The 21,390-nt window shown below is 38.7% G+C and overlaps 2 protein-coding genes across 3 annotated transcripts; both read right to left on the bottom strand.

Moving 5' to 3' along the window:
* Nucleotides 1-41: 41 nt before the first annotated feature.
* On the bottom strand, nt 42-16,982 carry tmem184a (transmembrane protein 184a). Of its 2 annotated transcripts, none has more exons than XM_041061802.1 (9): nt 16,556-16,982; nt 16,065-16,286; nt 12,121-12,286; nt 11,146-11,236; nt 9,198-9,273; nt 5,458-5,549; nt 3,897-4,066; nt 3,612-3,809; nt 42-1,640 (listed from the first exon to the last, which is right to left on the bottom strand). In XM_041061802.1, exons 2-9 carry the CDS (start codon nt 16,284-16,286, stop codon nt 1,411-1,413), a joined length of 1,245 nt encoding a protein of 414 aa, XP_040917736.1. In that variant the 5' UTR covers nt 16,556-16,982; the 3' UTR covers nt 42-1,410. The 2 variants fall into 2 exon arrangements, with proteins under 2 accessions (XP_040917736.1, XP_040917734.1); XM_041061800.1 differs by having other exon boundaries at nt 16,686-16,982.
* Nucleotides 16,983-17,841: 859 nt separating this feature from the next.
* psmg3 (proteasome (prosome, macropain) assembly chaperone 3) lies at nt 17,842-21,046 on the bottom strand. Its single transcript, XM_041061731.1, has 3 exons — nt 20,925-21,046; nt 19,655-19,883; nt 17,842-18,672 (listed from the first exon to the last, which is right to left on the bottom strand). The coding sequence occupies exons 2-3, from the start codon at nt 19,871-19,873 to the stop codon at nt 18,520-18,522; spliced, it is 372 nt and encodes a 123-aa protein (XP_040917665.1). The 5' UTR covers nt 19,874-19,883; nt 20,925-21,046; the 3' UTR covers nt 17,842-18,519.
* Between the last annotated feature and the right edge of the window lie 344 nt (nt 21,047-21,390).

Below are 21,390 nucleotides of genomic sequence, written 5' to 3'. Positions count from 1 at the left end.
TCTAAAAGTGCGCAATTACTCCATTCAACATATGCGAGTTACAGAGGCAAAACAAAAATTTTATTTTGCACGAGTGCCAAACACGACTAAAAGACATTTGTCAACAACTATTTTCTATATTTTTGTACCCAACTGTAAATTAATTTCTGCTTTCCCAGAAAGACAGCTATCATTGGCACAAGAGGGTATCAAAATTCAACAAACTGTTACTTGCTACACAAAACCAGTTTCTCAACATCTAAATTACTTAGAAAGATATATGTCTCCCATGTGACAAACACAGATAACATTTCTAGTAAAAACAATGGGAGAAGAAACTGCAGAAAGTCTCCTGTCCCCACACAGATTTTGGTTTGATCTGACTACGCCTGAACTGCACACACTAAATACATTAAGATCTTCCCAATTCAGAATTCAAACAAAGACTTTTTTTTTCTTTTACACAAATTAAACATATTAAATAGCAGAATTAACAGCAATCAATTTCTGTACACATTTCATAATCCCTGGAAGATGGAATTATAGCATGAATAGTGGCGTGAACATATCAAACACAAAAAGGCTCGGCAAAAAGAATTTGTTATAGTGTGCAAGCTGCAAAAAGACTGATTGTTCATGTCTATTTAACGGCTGTCTAGTTGCACTGAATTGTGCTCTTTAGCATGCCGGGAAAATTAATGAGAATAATACAACTCCCACTTTGTAGGAGACAGGTTTATCCAATTTGTCCATGCCGTGGTAGATACAAAGGATTGCGAAGTGCTACAGTCTGCAGTTTGAAGTGCCTGCTCCAAAACTAATGTGCCTTTGAACGAATCCTTCCATTTGACAGAAAACCATGCAGCGGAATGCTCAGCAAATACTTCAAACAAGCAGATGCGAGACAGTCCATGAAGCGACATTCCCAGCCATCGCTGGCTCCCCTGCTTCCCACCTGGAGTCACATATTAATCATCTCCTCTTTGAAACTGACATGAATCAGAGGAACACACTTCATACGGCCAGAGAGCGAGCACTGACATAATGACAGAAGCAGAATCAGGATCAGGGACACTGCTGAACATCCAGCAACTTGATTCAAAGAAAACGTGTAGCTCCAGACTGCTCTGATACAGCGAAGCTAATATGTCATTTTCCTGTGATTCTTACTGATATGATGTTGGCAGATGAGTCCTCTGGTCATTAAGCCATCGATTTTAAAACTATTATCAATTTCATCCTCCTCTTGGTGCTTAAATTATTCATTAAAACAGGACAGAAGTAAGCGGTCCATCTTAAATACTGGGATAATGAAAATTAAACACCTGGATTCAATCCAGTTCTGTGCGATATGCGATACAGCTGTTTCCCCAGGGGGTCAGAGATAGGAGTGGCAAGGACACAAACACCTGGACTTTGCTGGAAAAATGTCTAGAATTCATCATCAGAGGTAATCAGCATGATTTTGTCAGACTTGCGGGAGCTCTTGTTGCTTGTGGCCACTTTTCCATTCGTACTGGGCTGGACCACCTCCTGCGTGGACTGCTGGGTGTACTGCTGGTAGGCCGGGGAGAAGTTGTGGATGGCATCCTGCACCATGTCTCCAGGGTTTATGGTCTCCTTGAGCCCGCTGGAGATGCTCTGCATTGGGGGGATGTTCTCTGCAGAAACAACACGTGTACAGGGACAGAGGGAGTTAATTGGTCACACAAAAACGGATGTGACTAAGATGTTGTCGCTTTAAATCCTTGATTTAAAGCTGCTTATTTGTGTTCAGAAGCATGGGGATCATTCTGTGCATCTGAATACAAATAAGGGGAAGAAGATGTCAGAGAAATAAAGACTTGTGAGTAAAAATGCTTTCAGTGAATTACTAATATTATTTCTTGAAGAGGAATTACAGCAAAATGCTTGAATGCCGTGGCAGCATACTGGTTTCACAATTGGAGTTGAGGTATATACTAGATAAAATACTAGTAATTACAGTTATATATTGTTTGTATTGTCATTGTCTACCAATAAAATGTCAAAAAATGGGACAAATATCACAAGTTCCCATAGCTCAGAGTACCATCTTCAAATGGCACCAACAACAGATAAAATACATTTTTGCTTGATAAATTACTAAGTGCTTATCACTCCAAAAACTCAGCTAATCTCAAGCAGAAGATTTTGTGTTCACATATAACCACATCTTTTAGAATAAGCTGATTGAGGAAAAAATACTTTCAGTGCCTTTAAATTAATTGTTTATTGCTACACAGCAGCAGTAATATCAAAAGATTAAAAAATAAAAATCACTAAATAGGCATGATTTATTTCTTTGGCCTCATGGCCTTTTCACAGGCTGCAGTATATTAGTGGATTGAACAGAATTCAGTCACAGCCACCATTTCCAACGATGGTCCCTTAGCACCCAGCTGTGAGCCAGGTTGAATTTACCCAAGAACTAAAAGGGTGTCCAAAGCAAAAAGAAAGAGAGAGAGCCGGCAGACATCCACAGCCTTCTGTTTCAGGGTCACTGGCAGTGCTGTCTGGAATGGATTGGAGGTGGCAAAGAGAAGGGCAAGGTGGGGTGGGAGTACAAGGCATTTAGGCACGGTCTGCTGAGTTCTTTCTTACAGCCTGCCTGCCTGGTCTGCAGGGCTGAAGCAGAGGAACGGTAAACCAGGGGTGCTGCAACCTCTGCAATCACACACATCAGCCCCCGAGGGTGGGGGTGCAAGCAGCAGAACTCGACTGTTTATATTAGAGCCAAGAAGTTCTGTTATAAGAGGAGAAAGGATGGCTGAAGAAATAACACAAAGAGGGAATTTAATGATGAGCTGTCCAACATTGTGGAGCAAGATTATTATTATTATTATTATATGTTTAACTGGACAGCAAGATGAATAATGAATTTCTTTCCAAATGGGCATTAATTTTATGTCTTTGCCTTCTTTGATTTCCATCTTGATTAAAAAAAAAACAAACAAAAAAAACATATTAAAATGCTGATAAACTGATACAGAAATTTGAGTTTTCACCATCACTTCCAGTAATTCTGCATATTAAACAGCTCAAGGGGACAGAGGGTTTCCTATGGCAGGAAAAAAAATGGCAGAATGATTGATATCACTGCACAGGGCTTTTCCCTTGGCTTCCATTTGTCTTTTACTTGCAAGCAGCATTGACGTCAAACGGTTGCCGCTCGCTGCCCGGTATTTTCTGTACTGTACTTTGAATTCCTCTTCATCTTCCTCTGCTTTGATTTAATGGTAACTGTCTTCTGTCCCTTAGGCTGATGGCTACCCCTGCTGACTTCCAACCTGACTGACACATTGCTCACGACAGCACTACACTGAAATACAAATTTGCTAATATGCTGACATTCCAGCTTGGTTATTAGTTAAAATAGAGGGATTGATTGTGGAATCTAACTTAAAAAAATTAGCTTATCTGGTCTAAATGGCTGAAAAAGGCATAAAACAAAGCAATTAGGCTACTGTTACTGCTAACACTTTCAAGCCCCTGCCAGTGCTTATTCTGTGGGGGAGAAGGGCAATTAGCCTCGGAGCATGTCAACATATTTTCAAGGCGAGGACAAGACGTTCAAGCTTTTCGCTGCTCTCTGCACTGACTACAGCGCTCACCTGGCACTTCATTTTTTTTCTCCTGGTAGACGGTGCAGGTGAAGGCATATCGGAGGGCAATGGCAGCAAAGAACATTTCGATGCAGATAATGAAATTCTGCCAGCCTGCTGCCACGGTGCCAGCGCCGACCTCTTGTCCATCGATGAAGAGGGCGTTGGGGATGACGCCACAGCGTTCCAAGATGGCAAGGACCATTCCTACAAAGCAGCAACATTTTCATGATTAGTTTATGCTTATATGTACTGGTACAGATACAACAAAAAAAAGCAGAGGGATGGACTTACCTTGCCAAAAGGATAAGAAGATGACAGATTTAATTGTGAGGAATTTGAGCACTGGTTCGTACGGTCTGAGCAGGTCACTTGTCGCGAAGAAGAAGAGGAAGAGAGCGTAGAGGGCCAGGCTGACTGAGAAGTTGTAGATGATTGTGATATACAGGTATCCTCCATTGACGCTGCACAGAAACAGAGAAGGAGAATCGCTATCTTTACAAATGTGGTAAATTTACAACGATGTGACATTTTTCCATCCGTGATCATATGACGAGCCCATGTACGGTGACTTCCCAAAGTTCTCTAACAGCAATAATTTTTTTCATGTTTTGACTCCACTCCAGCTTATATTTGATGATATTATCAGACATATTACATTGGACACCAGGAAATAAAGCCTTTCTGTCCTCTTCATGAACAAGCAGTTAATAAAGGCTGTTTGAACACGTCCTTCTAATTTCAGGACACATCTGATAAACAGGCAGATTTGTCTATATTTTATTGTCACCCTTGCCTTTTTTGCATTCTGTGGAGCTTCTCTGAGGACTCAGCTGTGACTATACTAATTACTCTAATTACTACTCTATACTTATGCCGTATAGAGGGCATGCTTGGATGGAAGCATATAAGTAAACAATCATCACGGCTTTGCGACAGAGCTTAAAGAAAGACATGAAAAAAAAAACAATTATTTCTGCCTGCTAATTTTGCTGTTGAAGTATTTAGAGAAATAAGCAGGAAGAATTTAATCATGTCATCTTTCGGCTCGACAGTAACAGGGTGACGATATAAAGCTGATTGGAAACTTCTGTCTCAAGCCCTCGTTGAACTCTGTGCTTTTCCTGTGTAGTTTAGAAACAAGTGTTGTCACAGCTGATTCTTCAGAAAGAGATACTGAACTGAGAGGAGGAGAAGAGCACCTGAAAATCAGTCAGACGGAGTTTATGGGCTGCAGATTTTATAGCTTTTGATTACACTCTAAAGGCAATTTTATTGAATATATTACCCTTTCATATTCTGTTGAGACCCTTATTGGCTCATCTGAAGCACTGAGAGCCACTAAAATTAAATTTGTCAGTCTGCAATTTATCCGCAGCCTTTGCATCACTTGACATCCAAAGTAAAAGTATGAAATGAAACAATACATCTGGCTTTGTAATACCATGCTTCACCGAGTGTAACATACAATAAGAATTAGGGGGCTTCATTTCAGAACACTTACTACACTTGGAGAAAACTTGCGATATAATTTCTTTAGTCCATATTGCAAAAACTTCTAAATTATTTTTTGCAATACCATCAATACCCAAGAGGCTGTGATTATGGTTAGGACAGAGACACCACTGGGACAACATGCAGCAGAGTACCTGCAAAGTTTGAACCCAGCACTTTCAGCTTTAAAATAAAACTTTAATTCCAAACATTTTCATTGTGCCTGCTGTGAAGAGGTGATATAATTATCTCCATTTGCAAAATGTTTCCGTATACACATAAACAGTAAACAAGCCTGCTGGCAATGGCATGGATGCATAAGATACATGAAGAATGAAATGCAAAGAGAGGTGCTGCTCACTTAAAATCTCCATCATGATATTTGCCAAAGGCCTGGAGGATGATGGTGATGACTGCCATGATGGGTTTGACAACGCAGAACTGGAGAGTCGCCTGAAGAACACATTACAATTCAGCGTGAGACACCCAAACAAGCAAGGACACCATGAAGGAGGAAGAGGAGGATGAAGGATGAAGGATGAAGAAGGGCGTCAGAATCAGTTTCTACATCTAATTAGATGGAAAAGATCTGTAACTCCTCACTGACAACGAGCAAGTGTCCATGTCTCCCAATCCCTTTAATCTACCCAGTGGCCATTAGTCACTTTCACTATTACAGCAATGCATTTTACGTTTTTTTCCTTGCTCTATATATGCAAACACTCAGGACAAACATATGAGGCTACACCTATGTACCAAAATCCACCTATCCTCAGCTCTAAAGCTCACTCATTAACATGTTTCAGAACCTAACTGTAAAAATAACAATGCACTGTTTGACAGGCAGCTATGTACTGGATTATTTCTTGGCTCTAAGCAAGTACTTTCTGGAGTCTTTGCAGTCACCTGGCAACTGCTCAGGGTGAGGAAACAGTCCTCCCAATAACCCCTCATAAAACAGCAGCTTGACAGTTTTAAACTTTGGTGTACACATAAAACAAATGAGATATGCCTGTTTATTAGCAAGGTGCTGGTAGGTGCGTTTCCCTATTCTGAGTCTTTCTGCTAAGCTAAAAAACATACAGAATGCATTCTTTGCCAAGGACATCTTTCCATCCAAACCCTAGAAAATAACTCATCTGATGCTGATGTCTTAGCGCTGATGTGGATGGGAACTGACTGGGATAACAGAAAACACAGAGGGTTGTAGACCTGCATGCAATATAAGGATGGAGGACAAGTGTCCACTGTGTTGTGTATTGAAGCCTGAACCAACCAATTTGACAGAGGCTGCTCTAAACTTCCATCACTGCTGCAGCACTTGAAATCAACAAATCAGGAGTGTTTGTTTGTTTGTTTTTTTTAAAGAATGGCCAGGGCCAATGATGGGCTTTACAAAATGACATCAATAATCATTTATATAACAGATTTACTTTGTAGCTTTTAGAACTGACAGTCTTTACTTGCTCTCTGCTTGTTCTAGTGCCAGATTGTCACGGTGAATATCCTCAAAGCAAATAATTTAGCATGATACTTCCCGACATGCTTGATATTCAAAACACAATGCACATTCATAATGCCAGTGGATTAAAAGTCAACCACGGCTTCTGCTTCAAATTAATTTAGAGTTAGTAACTGCATCCATGCATACAGACTCTATGCGGACCAAGAGATGAACTTTAAAACTAAGCTTCATGTGAGTGTCAGTGTATACTGCATGATACAAGTGTAAGATAAGAGGATATGTTAATTCTATATTTGTGAGGTATTATGCTGCCTGGTCAGCAGCTTGACAAACAGCTCTTCTGCAAACTGGTGCATCAAAGTGTTAGGTGAATTTAGGATAATGTTCAAATCCATCCGATTCGTCACCACTGACCTTTCCCATGTTTTTTTGTCAGCAGTCTGCCGATGTTTTCCATAACAAAACCAAATAACGCTTTATTGAGAATTCACCACTTGAAATGACCCCAAGCAATTTCTTTCTGTTTTAATTTTGACCTCCTCAGAGTTCACTGCAATAGTTCACCGGTGGCAACTATCGACAGAACTGATTTTTAAATTTCTCCTGAGTCCCAATTAATAGCAACACCCCTCTGCTTTGTGTATTACAAACAGACCTCCAAAGCTGAGCTATCCAAACTGATAACAGTTTAATTATGATTCTATGTATCGGACCACAAGGCCATTGTTTTTTATTGTCTTGTTGCCTCACACTCCTCTCCCAGCCTCTGTGCTGCTGTCTACTCTTGCATCTTTAATTTCTGCAACGAAACTGAGAGAGGCCTCTTTGATAAAAAGTGTACTCAGCATCAAGAAGGATAATTTTTTTTTTAATATCAACTGCTTGTGTATTCTTATTGCTGTTCTTCCCTTTAAGGAAAGAAAAGCAGAAAACAAAAGTAAGTAGGGGCTTATTTTTGTGCTGGTGTAAAACCAGCTGTAGTACAAAGACAGTCCTAATGCATATTCATCAGATGGCAGCATATATTTTTGGTAATGACCTGGCTGTTTTGTGTTTTTTATTTTTTAGCTATTCACAGTATGAGCTCTGTAAACACACTAAATACAATAACACAGGAACATTAAAAACAGATTTTATTGCCAGATAAGTTACTGTAGTTTTTGTATGGTTGTGGCAAATCACGAAGGTGTAGTGCTTTTTTCAGCTGTAGTGCTTAGTTTATGCTACTAAAATTGCAAAAATTAGTTGGTCACACCCACATTCACTTGCAGTTTATTCATTGTATTACTATTTTTTGGATCCATATTGGCCCTCACCAGTGTAACAGCTGCCCCTGGGGTCTCCAGGATGCAACTAGTGCCCGGTTTCTGGAAAATAACGCCCTAAAGTGTCCTGCAACACAACTGAAATGTCAAAAAACAGTTTAGGATGCAAGAGCTCATCCTCTAACCTTATCTCAGAGAACCACCATAACTCTAAGCTGCTTTTCCATATCAGTGATTCATTTGTTAACCCCTCTTCTAATCACACACTAAAACTTCCCCAAAATGTGCAAAGAATTTTAATGTTTTTTACCCTGCAGAAAAAGGATCAAGGCCTTTTCAGATCTTGTGCTCAGCCAGGGTCTTATCTGTTTAGCACTTGACTGTGAAGACCGTTGAAGAGATTTCAGTTTAGTCCAGGATGAGACTTTACCTCACCTGAAGTTGTCTCTTAACGAGAGCACGCTGTTGTTTTTCTAACTCCAAGCCACAGCACCACATGATCAATACAACAGAGGACTTAAGCAACCTATTTAGAATAAATTAATGTGTATGACAGCAGTTAATCATACTTTCAAATCCATTGCTTTGTGGGAGAGGACCTGCAAAACAGCATTTAATAATTTTCTGAAGCGTTCGATACATTGATTTCTGAAACTTTGTTCCATGAATGGCAATGAAGGTGAGCTACTTTAAAAGCAGGAAACTCTCCACTTTCAGACCACCCAAAAAACTGCAAATAACTGACTGGGGTTTTAGTGCAATGCTGTTTTTAAAATCTGCTGTACTGATCTTCAATTGTCCTCTCACAGACAAATAATCTTTAACTGTGTCTTTCAGAGATGCCACCAGAGAACACTTGCAAGCTTTTCCTTTTAAAGCACTTCACATGGGGTTCTTCTCAAGGCACATTGAGTGTTTATGCCACTTAATAAAAAAAAAAAATGTTCATTTCACTATGTATTTTGCTTTGAAGACGTAACTCTCAGTTCCAATTTCCATCAGCATAAGATTGGGAGCTTGTGCAGTATCCCAGGACGTAAGGAGTGAGCTCTGCGCTGGCAGCTCATATCATCTCTCTGTGTATATTATCAAGCTGCTTTCACCTGGTCTCAATTGCTTTTGTTTTTCTTTCTTTCTTTTTTCTTTTTTTTAAACAGTAGACGTTATCCTCTGAAAAGTGCACTGCCAATTATAACAGCTGTCATTTTAAAGCAGCCTAGAGATCTGGATGGAATGGTAATTTACAGCACAGTATTGTTTATTTATTTATTTTGTGGCTTGATGTATTCTTGTTTTCAGTGTGTGTAAATTTATTTCAGTGGTCTGACACAACATCTCTAGAGAACAGATAAGGGGATGATTGAAGCTCACCTGTTTGCAGAATCTTAAAAAGCCAATGGAGTAGCTCATACCAACGAGGCAGCAGGTACCGTACAGACAACTTGATCTGCGAAGTCAACAAGAAACAAGGTGCTAATAAATTATGTCAACACTGAAACATCCAATGTAAAGAATCAGAAAACACCAACTGTAAGACAGAAACACATATAAAACATAACACAACAGTCATACCAGAAAAACTTGCTTGAAATATTTAGTTTTTGTTGACACTAGAGTTCATATGATTCATTTATTAATAGTTAGTCAAAAGACAATTAATGGGAAACTGTTTTTATAGTAAATTATTTTAGTAATTCTTCAAGCAAAACTCGAAGACATGCTTCTTCCATCCTCTCCAATGTCGGGGGGACTTTCCAAAAACAAAACAAAACATCTGAAACAGCACCCTGGGCTCTGTGAAACTGTGGCTGGCATTTTTCATTATTATCATTATATCCAACATTTTGCAGATGAAACAGCTGATCGACTGATCAAGAAAACAATCAGCAGATTAAATGATAATGCAAATGATTGTTTGTTGCAGCCCTAGTTGATATTACTCCTTTAGTTGGCTGTGTTAGTTCCTAACCTTTTGACCAAATCAATGGGAGTTATTTAGAGCGATGCAAAAGCCAATCATGTAAACTGAAAGAAAAGTCTTTGTTAGTATTATTACTTTAAGTCTGTGGTGATGTGATTAAAAGGCAGTTTCGGGGGCAGTGAGGCAGATGAACTGAATAAACTGGTGAGGAAAGACTGTGCTCTGCTGTAGGACTGAACCTAGAGGCAGCAGCAGAGAGGAAGATTAGGACTAATCTCAGCCTCATCCTAAGTAACAACTCCCAATCAGTCTCATGCAGCTACACAGCACCTTCGGCTTCATAGCCCTGAGGTGCTCTTCAGAGTGCTTTAGGTGCTCTTAACCATCAGACTCTACAGAGGTATCAGCACATTTTTGGACAGTATTTCACTGTTTTCCAAATGTATACATCTCTAATTGTTTTATCTGTTTTTTTCCCTTCTTTTTATCCAATACAGACAGGTGAAGGTCAAATGCTACCTGAGCACTTGCAAATAAGAGCCTGAACTTTCAGCCAAACAAATTTGTGAAACAAATTGAGATTTGCTTGCAGTGTAAAGCGATTTGTAAATCTTTATTGTTCTCTGCCTTATTGTTCTCCTCTTCTTTCTACAAAACATGACATTAAACTGAATCTGGTACATATGTACAACATTAATTAAAATATAACTAAGCTTAATAATGCCGTGCTACTAATATACTAATGTAGCTAACATGATATAATACATGTGAGAAAGGCTGGGAGAAGGTAATTAAAACATACTCAACTTGAACATTGACATGTATGAGTTACACCCTTATTTCAGTCAAGACTATACCTTGTGAAAAAAGCTTTCTGTAGATTATAGAATTTAAAATTGTTTGATGAAAAGTTCTTGCTGGTTTTAAGAAAGAAAATGATGAAAACGACTTTGGAAGTCCTAAAGGACATGTAACAGCAACGCAGTGCAGTGAACTATTCTAAAATAAGATGTAGAATTTATACCTTGTCTCCACTGGCTGGTGTTGAGCAATGCCATCATTTATCAGGACTCAACATTAGTGTCTCCATTGTCTTAAGAACCTGGCAAAGAGCTGCTGCCCTGTGGCTGAGTCAGCCATAAAACACAGCCTCAGCTGGTCAAAAGCTCTGAGATAAAGGATAACTGTCACAGACTAATACTGTGGTTGTTTATTGCCAGCACTTTCACTGTGGTGTTCAAGCTAAATGCTAATTCAAGGGCAGTAAGATGCACCTTGCACCTTTTATGACTGCAAAGCCATACCATTGTTAGCACCATCTGAGTTGAAGCATTTATTATTTCTGAATCGACCTAACGCTAAAAATCTGCAATGAGAGACTGCAATGAGAACACTCACTGTATTGGCTTCCCTCGAATCTCAGACATGATTGCACTCTCTCCTCCCAGATACTCAAAGGACAGGCTCAGGAAATTGTAAATGACAAATGCTGTAACACAAAGAGAAGAGTTACTCCTTTTTCATCCAATATCAAACAATGGTTACTGGCATGATTTTAACCGAGCAATAACTCCTCATCACCCTCAAGTATAACTTCATTTAAAAAGGTCAAATCATTTCAGGGGAGAACACGCCCACATGATAAAAAATAATTAGTCCTACATTTTGGAACAATAAATGTTTCCGTCCTTACATTAAGAAGCTTCCAAGGGTTCTGTGTCTTGGAAATCCCCTCCTAATCCTTTGTTGCTATTTAAGGAGGGATTAAGTGAAGCTAATGCAGATGGTGTCCAGTCAAGAGAGGGTTCATTATATTTTAGCCATGGCTGCTGGTGGTATCCCAGTCTCACTGCTTTCTGATGCGCCTCACTATCAATCAGCCACAAAATTGGCCTGCAAACTGGAAACTAATCTCCTGAATAATGTATTTCCTACTTTTCCCTCTCCCAAATTACTTGTAATCCATTTTGCATATGATTCACCTTTGCCACTGGTGAAGTGCTTTGGTCTTAAAACTTCAACACATAATTATTACATTAATTACAATACATCATATTTCAATATAGAAAATCACTGCAGAATTATGCAGATCAAATTATCAAAAACTATTAAAATAAACCAATCTAAAAAGCACACTCTAGGCTTCTTTTTCCGCCCATTTGCAAGCATAATGAACCAGAGCGCAAAAATGGATGCTCCTAAAATTACTCCTTCTAGAAATGTAACACCTGAAATAACGAGGTCTATCTTCATGATAACAATGGACTGGTGGGAAAAACTAGTTTGGTGAGTTCTTCATATTTCCTTTCCAGGCAGCCTTCTAAAATATTAGGGCAGCAGAAACACCATGACTGACCAGCTTGTGATGTTTACCTTCATAACAGTCTCGAATGGAATCAAAGTACACGTAGTACTGGTCGTTGCTGATGAAGAGCAGGCTGAGCCAAGAATCAAAGGCATAGACTGGCACAATGAACAGGATACGGATGATGTAGCGCTGCTCATTGGGGACAGTGTAGGATCGAAGGTGTGTATAGATCTGCAATGAAAAACATACATATGAAAAAACATAGAAGAGGATTATGAATTTAACTAGGACATTTCCTTTCTGCTCATGATGTATGAGATTAAAATATGATCTACTGTAGCCTCCATGTGAAAATGTTTTCACATGCAGGATCTTTATTCCATAGGCATTGCCATGAAAAACAGACTTAGCCTTCTCAATAATATCTCACAAAACCATGGTATTCTGAAGTAAAATAGCCTGAAAATAACCAGATTATTTACATTATTGATTAATCTGCAGGTCATTGCATTAAATGCCCATTTTCATTTCCTCATAAGCTTTGAGAGTTGTAGGTATTGGATTGCCTTTAGGTATCAACAGTAATGATTAAAGTTTATCAAGCATCTCTTGTAAAGGAAGGAAAAATATAATGTAATATTATGTATAATATATATTTTTTTTTATCTAGAAGGTATTGTTTATAGCTACATGTTGATCTTGCACTTAGTGCTCTGTCTGAGTAAAGACCTGACACCATGAAATGCAGCAGCAAGGATTAAACTTAAGACTGACCGCACCTTATGTTGTACAGCTCTAACTTCACATACAGAGACAAATGGATTAGTAAATAAACTTTATTTCAGTGAGCTGATAAAGGTCTTAAACACACACACGCCCCATATAGCCTCCATAAAGGTAATGTAGTGCAGCTGACAACATTTAGGGTAATTCACACAGCATAATGGCAAAACATTTGATTATCATTCATTCCACTAACCTTTAGTTTTTAGACATATAAAAGTTTGTACACCCATGGGCAACATCTTGATGATGAATTTCTGAATCCCTACTGAAATGTACAACATTAGGGTAACTAACCCTACCTTGGCAACATATCTGATCCAACACATGGTTTGGAACACAAACATGTCAATAGTTTACATTACTACAAATTTAAATCTTACCTGAGTAATACTGGTAGGATCTCTTCAACAAAATAATTAGAAGACTTAATTTAAAAATCAGTCAAATTGTCTCTCCAGCATTACTGAAAGAGCTCTTAAAATTCAGTATTTATTGAAGACCAAAGCATATGAGGGAACATTACTGCGATGCCAGAGACGTGGTAATAGTTTTTTAAGAAATGACTTATGACTCATTCTTCATAAAAAGACCACTTTAATAAAAAATTACTAACCAACTAAAAGTTTCTCAGTTGACCAAGATGCTTATTACCCATTAGGCAACCAACTGTGGGTGAGGGGGCAATCCAAGTAATCACACCAAGTTCGAGCCACTTTTGACTAATAACTATAACTCTCTAAAGAAACAAGAGCAATTCTAATAAGAATCCATAAAATATACAAAAGCCACTCACCCAATTACAACCAAAGCTGAAATGATTTATCAAATTAATTGTGTTTGTATACTGACAGAAAATTATTAATCAGTAACTATTTAACTAACTAACTGACTGATCATTTACATTATTTCTAAATACAAAATGGCCAAAATTCTGTTTTCAGTCTGTCAAATGTGAGAATTTCCTGCTTATTTTCTGCTAATTTACTAAATTATTTGAAAGAAAAAATCTGAGGATAAACCAAAAATGGAAATATTTATTAGTTACAGCTCTGATTTCAACTACAGCTGGGACTAGTACTAATCTATGCAATCCTGAGGTCTTTCTTTACAAAAAAGAAAAAAAAATAGCCATAACCTGTTGGCAAACAAGAACACAGAACAATAAAGACACATACTTTTTGTTCTTTAAATCATAAATGTGTGCAAACTGAAGCTGGCTACTCTGCACTGGTTTGCACTGGTGTTTCTGACAATCAGCCTCACCTCCACTTTTTGTAGTTATTATAGCCATATCCAGTAGTTGTGACCATTCTTGGTGTCACATGCTGAATGAAATCTTCTTGACATTATTTTGGCCAATTTTAATTTAAAACTTATCATCAGTGGCTCAGAACATTTTTTAAATTTTAAAAACAGCCATTTGGGGGAGAAAGCTAAATGTTAGTACTGTTCAACACCCAGAGTTTCACTCTAATCAACACATGCAGCTTGATTAAACGCCCATTAGAGGCTGCATATTAAAGCCTGATTACTGTGAGGCTGGGGGTGTGATGTATTTGGCCATCTCTTACATATGAAGTGAGGCAGGCTGTCGACCGATGTCCTTCCTAACTCCATACGGATGACCTGACAGTAATTCATAGTTGCATGCTGAATAATGGCTTCAAGCCCAAATAAAACTCATTTCTGCTATTTCTGCCTTTACAGTAGAGTTAGGGGCAGAGGAATCTCAGTTTTTCTTGCACATACTCTTTGCCATGTGCCAAAAATGACACAGTCATTCTTTAGGGGATGAGTCCAGTCTGCTCCACTTAATCCCAGATGCTTCAAGTTGCAAAAGGCCCAAGAACCCCTCCAAGAAAAATGAGCCACCAGTCCGAAAAGCACTGGCAACTTTAGAGAAAAGAGGATCTAAGGTCATTGTCTTTCTGTGTTTAGTATTCAGAATGTGAGTTTAAGAGTCTATAGTAATCCTCTGGAGCCAAGTCAGATGAAACACCACCAGCATTGCAACAACAGTCCTGCAGACCATTTTATTCTGTGTGACAGAAAGGATGCCTGTTGCAACCTGCTCCATTCTCCCTGCGGTACACTTGCTGTTTATTTCTTCAATTAAAATGTCTTGCTGGCAAGTGTTTGGCCAAAGAAGTACTATATTAAAAAGACAGAAACCAATTTGCTGGATGTTGAGTCACAAATCCCTAAACAAGGATTGTTTTTGGATCACAAGATGCAACATGTTGATACTTTGTGAGGATGGTAAAAGGCTTACAAAACTATGCAAATATTAAGAACTCTTTAACTAATTACACCACATAGCAGACACAGTTGTGACCACATGTGTGTTTACATAAATATGATACGGGCATATGGCTTCTGGCCTGAGGATGTTGCATAAATGTTCACTACAAGGGTTATAAAATCATCAGCTAAATCTGGGAGCTATTACAGCTGCAGAACATTAAAACCACAGTGAACAGGAAAACAACACCCTCATCCTTTATAATGCTGTAAAATGTTATCTCAATATCAATTGATTTCCCTGCTGATAATACACTGCACCCTACTGCATTCTCTGCAAACGATAAAACCATAATGATAAGCTATCATCTGCGCACAGTGGGTAACTCACCCACACATGAAGAAACACTCATTTACAACAGCGATGGAATGGATTCTGGGTAAAGGTGGCCAGTGCTGAGCCATTAATTCTTTTTAACCATCTCTACCCCAACACACAGACACACAAAGAGCACTCACTGGGTTTTCATTGTCCTTTAATCAGCTAAAGGATTTTCGTCCTATTTTAATCTGATAGACTCTGTCAACTATAAAGTAAGAAAAACATTCCCACAATGCACTGGGGCAGCGCAAGTACAAAGTAGAAAGAATAATACCTGCTGGGAAAGAAATAAATACTTTATGACTGGATAAGACAAAGTGGCAGTGAGAGTATGAAAATATGCAGTGTGAGCTGAGAGACTGAATCTGCTGCACTGTGCTGTAAGGTAATAAGCCTTTATGGATAGAAAAATTTGTTTCTGTCCTCTGGCAAGGGAGGTGCAATCTCTCACTCCCCAACCACCTCTGATTACATATTTACATCACTGAGTGCGCAATACTGTGAGGCCTTATTGCTCACTAGTGCTGTGAGATGCACTGATTTTAGTTTCTCCAAGCATGAATATTTAAAACAGAGGCTTCTGTTAAATGACAAACTCACCTGGTGGCATGTTATGAGCAAGGCTGACCAGACAAATATCCCCGAAAGGGTCTGAGCAGCCACTGTGTTTAGAAACATCTGGTCCTCTATGATTGACCCGTTGCTGGTTCGGATGATGGTCATGTTAGAGATGTCAGACTTCTCCGGGAGAAGTGGCGCAGGCAGGTGGACAATAGAATTATTTTCGGCTGATAAATCCATGTCTTCCAATGAAATGTTCATCTGAAACATACAGAAAACACAAAAACCCAGTGTAAAGCAGAGCTTACAGGTGAAATGTAAGAACACCTCCCCTGTGGGGAATATTCCCCGGTGATTTCATGCTTCTTCCTGAGCACAAAACAAAATCTAGATTCTACTGTTTTCATAACTGGAAACACTTAATTAGAAATGACAATACTGTTTGTATATGTGACAGGCTTTACTGCAAATGGTGTTCAAATGATCTTAACCCTGATATGCACATTCTTTAGCGTCAACAAACGGCTCACCTTGTCCCGAGGAGGTTGGAAGCTGCTTTATCCTGTTTAGATGGCACTGTCCGCAAACAGTCCAAGATTGTCACAAGCCAGCGTTAGAGGATAAACATCGAGAATAAAAGCTCCTTTCAGAGTAGCTCACCGTGGGCATTTGCTGCCAGTTACTGACGGCCCGTCGACTTCATCAAGGACGGGTTTAGCGGACTAGACTTCCTTGTTTGAGTCAAGCACCTCACCGAGGTCGAAGTCCTCACAGTCGGCCAGTTAAAACTCAAACAAAACCTCTGACAACAAACACACAGAAGCTGCGGTAAGTTGTGGCGTTCACTCCGCGAAACCAGTGAAAAGTCAAACTTTCAGGGTAAACGACGGAGATTTGAATTTATCCTTAGGCTGCGGGTCAGAGGAGCGGCAGATAAACAGGTTGGGCACAGGTGAATGGGCCACGTGACCACAGCCGCACTGTTCGTATGTCGTCATCACGTTGCCTGTGTCATGGCAGTGTCGGGCTAACGTTCAGAGCCTGCGCTGCCATTTCTGACCTGTTAGTATTTTCTATGTTTACTTACATTTAGTAGCCACAGGAATCCTATATAGTCATGGCCGGATAAAGCTCCTGAGGAGCCCATGGGCAAAAATCTAAGGCTGGGCCTCTGCTGACCCCCATTACACATTATTTCCTCAGGCATCCAGAAAACAACCAGTACTCTAGAGCTGAAATGACTGGTTAATTAATTGATTAGACAGCTGACATACAATTAATATAATATAATATAATATAATATAATATAATATACACACAACTTAAGTTTTGATAGGTATTCAGTTTTTATAAATGCCCTAAATCCACTGCTTCCAACTTCTCAAGTGAGAATTTCTGCTGGTTCTGATATTAAACTGAATATTTTGAGGGGTTGGACTGTTGGTCCAAAACAAGACATCTAAAGCCATCCCTTTTGGCTGTAGGAAACCGTGATGGGCCTTCTTCAATATTTTCTGAAACACTTGGACCATTACTCAAGAAGATAATCAGATTAATTGATAATGGAAATAAATGTTGCTGTGATATCTAAGCTTAGGTAGCTAAATATTGCAGGGCAAAAACAAATGAAACACAAAAACCAATTTAAATTCAGCAAGAGAACAGATATTGCAACTGAGTCATTCATATAATATTTTAATCATCACACTAAACAAAGTTCTGAGGTTGGTAACACCTGGAATGCTACTTTTTTTCTCATGATCTACAGAACACTGCTAGAACAGAATGTACTGCTTCGAAGTACTGAGGGAGCATTAAATGACTGTCTAACTGCATTGTAGCCTGTTATACAGCTGTAACTGATAAATGAAGCAAAGACCTCTGCCTGATTAGAAAAGGCCTGACCCCATTTCCCAGTTTGATGGGGATATTTGTGATACTTACAATGTTTATCTAGTGCTGAACCCAAACTGTCCTTCACGGGGGTAGAGATGATTGAGTGGCATTTGTTTCAAAGACAGAAAAAAAAAAACTTTTAGAAGTGGCCTGTTTTATTTCTAAATTCTCCTCATGACACAAATTTAGAAAATTTCTGAAATACAAATAACAGTATAAAGAATTACAAATTATAAAACAAAACTGTAAAGATGGTGTGTATGTCATAGAGTGATGAAACTGAAATTACTGGCCATAATTTTGCAAAGTATAACTTAGTCATTGCACCATCTTCAGTTTTTCAGACCGCAGTAGAGTGCAGAAAATTCTAAATTGTGTTTTCCATAACACATTCATTCCTATCTCAAGAAATCAAAAGGATCAGAGTAAATGAAACTGGTTTTATACATTTCTGTCTTGAGGCACAATCCTCAAGGTTTTGTTTTAATTACAGGCTGGCATTTAGGAAAGGGTAAAATCCCTGAAGTTTAAAGAGACGCAACAGAAAAATGTGACATTGAGGGCATCCAGAAAGTTATGTGTCCGTTTTGTTGACTTCCTACCACACTTGACAACTTTTGATGATCTCTTTCATTTGTTTAATTGAATCTATGGAAGAATCCTTTAGTGCTAGTCCCAGTAAGACAGGCCTGTTGCCGGCTTCTTGTGACACAAACGTTGCCAAGTTTTTGGCACAGACGTGTGTCAGTGGCTGAAAAGAGAAACACAAAACAGGAATTGAACTATCACATACAGAACTGCTGCAATATAACATCTACGTCAGAAGAAAATTAGTAAATGAAAATGAATGAACACAATGAACTTTGACAGTACTTTGAAAATGTGCAATGGCTGGCCTGTGAAAGTGTACAAGGGGGTTAAAGTGTATAGCAAATAATTTTTCCATATCGTCAGAAACCGCAGGTTTTTACAAGTCATCTCACACTGTGAAAAAGTAGTGCAGAAAAGAAAGACTGCTGCCATTGCATTTATGATAAATAGTTATAACGTGCCTTTACTGCCATACATAATTATTGATTGGGTTGTATTCCACTCACATCATAAGAAAAGTACTAATTTTTGTGAAGTTCTCCCAAAGTAAGGAAAGTCTGCACATCTTACAATATTACTTCATTCTATTTTAATGAAACACATGATGGGCTTGTGGCAGGTTATCTGGATTTGTGTTAAACATTACACTAGATAATAAAAGAGATGAGGACTCACCTGTTCACACATTACTACAAACTACATTACATACCAGTGCTCTATCATAGCCACATACTTTGCAAGATAGTGTATAGTAAGTATTGCCTTTTTAAAATTACCATGGTGAAAAAAACAAACAAAAAGACTATGTATCTTGTCAATGCCACAAGCAAACACTGGTTTAATTCAAGTCTCTATTGATGATCCACCCCAGCACTGTATGCTGGTTAGAAAATTACATGCTCATGCAGAGATGAAATAGGTTTCCTTGTGTAAATTTTAACAGACCACTGGATTCCATAGCTGCACACATCTAATTTCTCCAAAATATACCACAGCAGGTCAGAACCAATCTCTTCTGCCCTTTCACAGCATGAAATGAGTTACCCTGTGTTGCACGGTTGCACCAAGTCTGACTGATGTCCTGTGAACAAGTCTATATCACACTGATACAATATTTATCTGAACAATTTCATCCAGCGTACCTCGTCTTTGCCCAGCAGCACTTTGGTGGAAAATGTTGGGGTGCTGATATCATTAGATCTGGAGTCAGGTGTGACAGATACCAATGTTCCGATTTTGCCATACTGAGTGAGAACTACGAATATGTAATTACTGAACTCTGTACAGACGACCTGTGTCGAAACGCCGTTGACCTCTTTTTCAGTCTGTCTTGACCTGACGATGGGCTCAGGAGAAGACATGTTGATAATCCTAGGGAGAACAAAATAAAATAAAATTTAAAAAATGGCACGTAAAGATTTTTCAAAAACATACCACACAGACATACTTGTTGTCAAAGACTGGTGAAATAATGACATTATAAAGAAGATATTACATTTGTTAATGGCTGCAACTAATGCCCTCAACCCCAGAGTGACTTCTTTAGATTACTTGTTTTGTGAAACCACCTGTATAGAACCTGAAGATATTACATTTACTATTACAAAAGACAAAGAAAAGCAATACATTCTCACAATCACAAAGTCAGAATTAGATCATATTTGGCTTTTTTTATTGAAAAAAAAATTAAAACGATTATTTGAGTATCAAAATAGTTGCCTGTTAATTTTTATTGAGGGACTCATCAATTAATCAACTAAACATTTCAGCTGTACATTTATTTAGTTTGGGCTCTGATCAAGGCCCACATTTAAAACTAAAAACATTTCTTATGTGCAAATGAAAAACTTTCTAGTCCGGGCATTTTCAGATTTACAAATCGTTAATCAACTGATTATTCGATTGAAAGAAAAGTGTTTGGCGAAAGTTGTACTCAATGTAAAATTTTGCTGCTTTTGTGTGTCTCGCATTAAGGTTATTTTAAACTGAATATCTTTGCCTGTGACTGCTGATCGGACAAAAGAGTACAAATGAGGCACTAATTTGAACATTAAAACAGTCGTTTGCAAAATTTGTATTCAAAAATGACGACTTATACAAGTTACACTAATCTTCTATCTTCCAGTCTATTACAGCACATAATTAGCGGCTAAGTAACGATAGCTAACGGCAAAAGTATATGACGATTTGTGTCCTCGTTAACTTCCGCCTGCAGAAAGATTTTAAGTTTGATTATTTGTGTGTCTTTCCATCCGGGTAGTGAAAGAAAAGCTCTGCAGAAGTCATGCACGGCTGCCGGAAAGTACTGAGATGCGGAGGCTAACGTTAGCTACACAGCTACTGTTAGCTCCGGTAAACTTTACAACAACGGACACTTTTTTCAGCGTCTGGGTAAAATAAAAAAGTCCTCACCCCGTATCTTCGTCTGCGCACAGTGTAAACCTGTTTCTTAATCAAACGGCTTCACAATCAGCAACTTCTGTGGTGCCCTGTCATTCAACATCCACCATGAAAACAAACCGAAACAAACGTGCCTCGTTTTGAAGAGCGTGCGCACAGCGACGTCTGCGTGATGACGTAGTCCGACGTCAACCCCAGTTTGTTGGTGGCTCAGCTGGAAAAAATGCAGATGTAGATGGCTTATAATTCATACAAGTGGCAATCAAACCTGAGTCTGGTTCAGATTATTTTGTGCCAACTACAGCTGTGACTACAGCTGCCAGGAGGTTTTTCTGTGAAACCACTATAAACATGTCCAATGAAAGTCCTTCAGAAATCTGTGCCAGGAACAATAAGTGTTTAAAATAAAGTGGGAAGCTGCAACTAAGTGGGTAAAACCTACCACGAGGGTTTTGAGCAAGGTTTGGGTTAGAAAAAC

The sequence above is a fragment of the Toxotes jaculatrix genome, chromosome 18, assembly GCF_017976425.1.
Source record: "Toxotes jaculatrix isolate fToxJac2 chromosome 18, fToxJac2.pri, whole genome shotgun sequence".
Taxonomy (NCBI): Eukaryota; Metazoa; Chordata; class Actinopteri; family Toxotidae; genus Toxotes; species Toxotes jaculatrix.
This window is presented reverse-complemented; position numbering and strand designations above follow the sequence as displayed.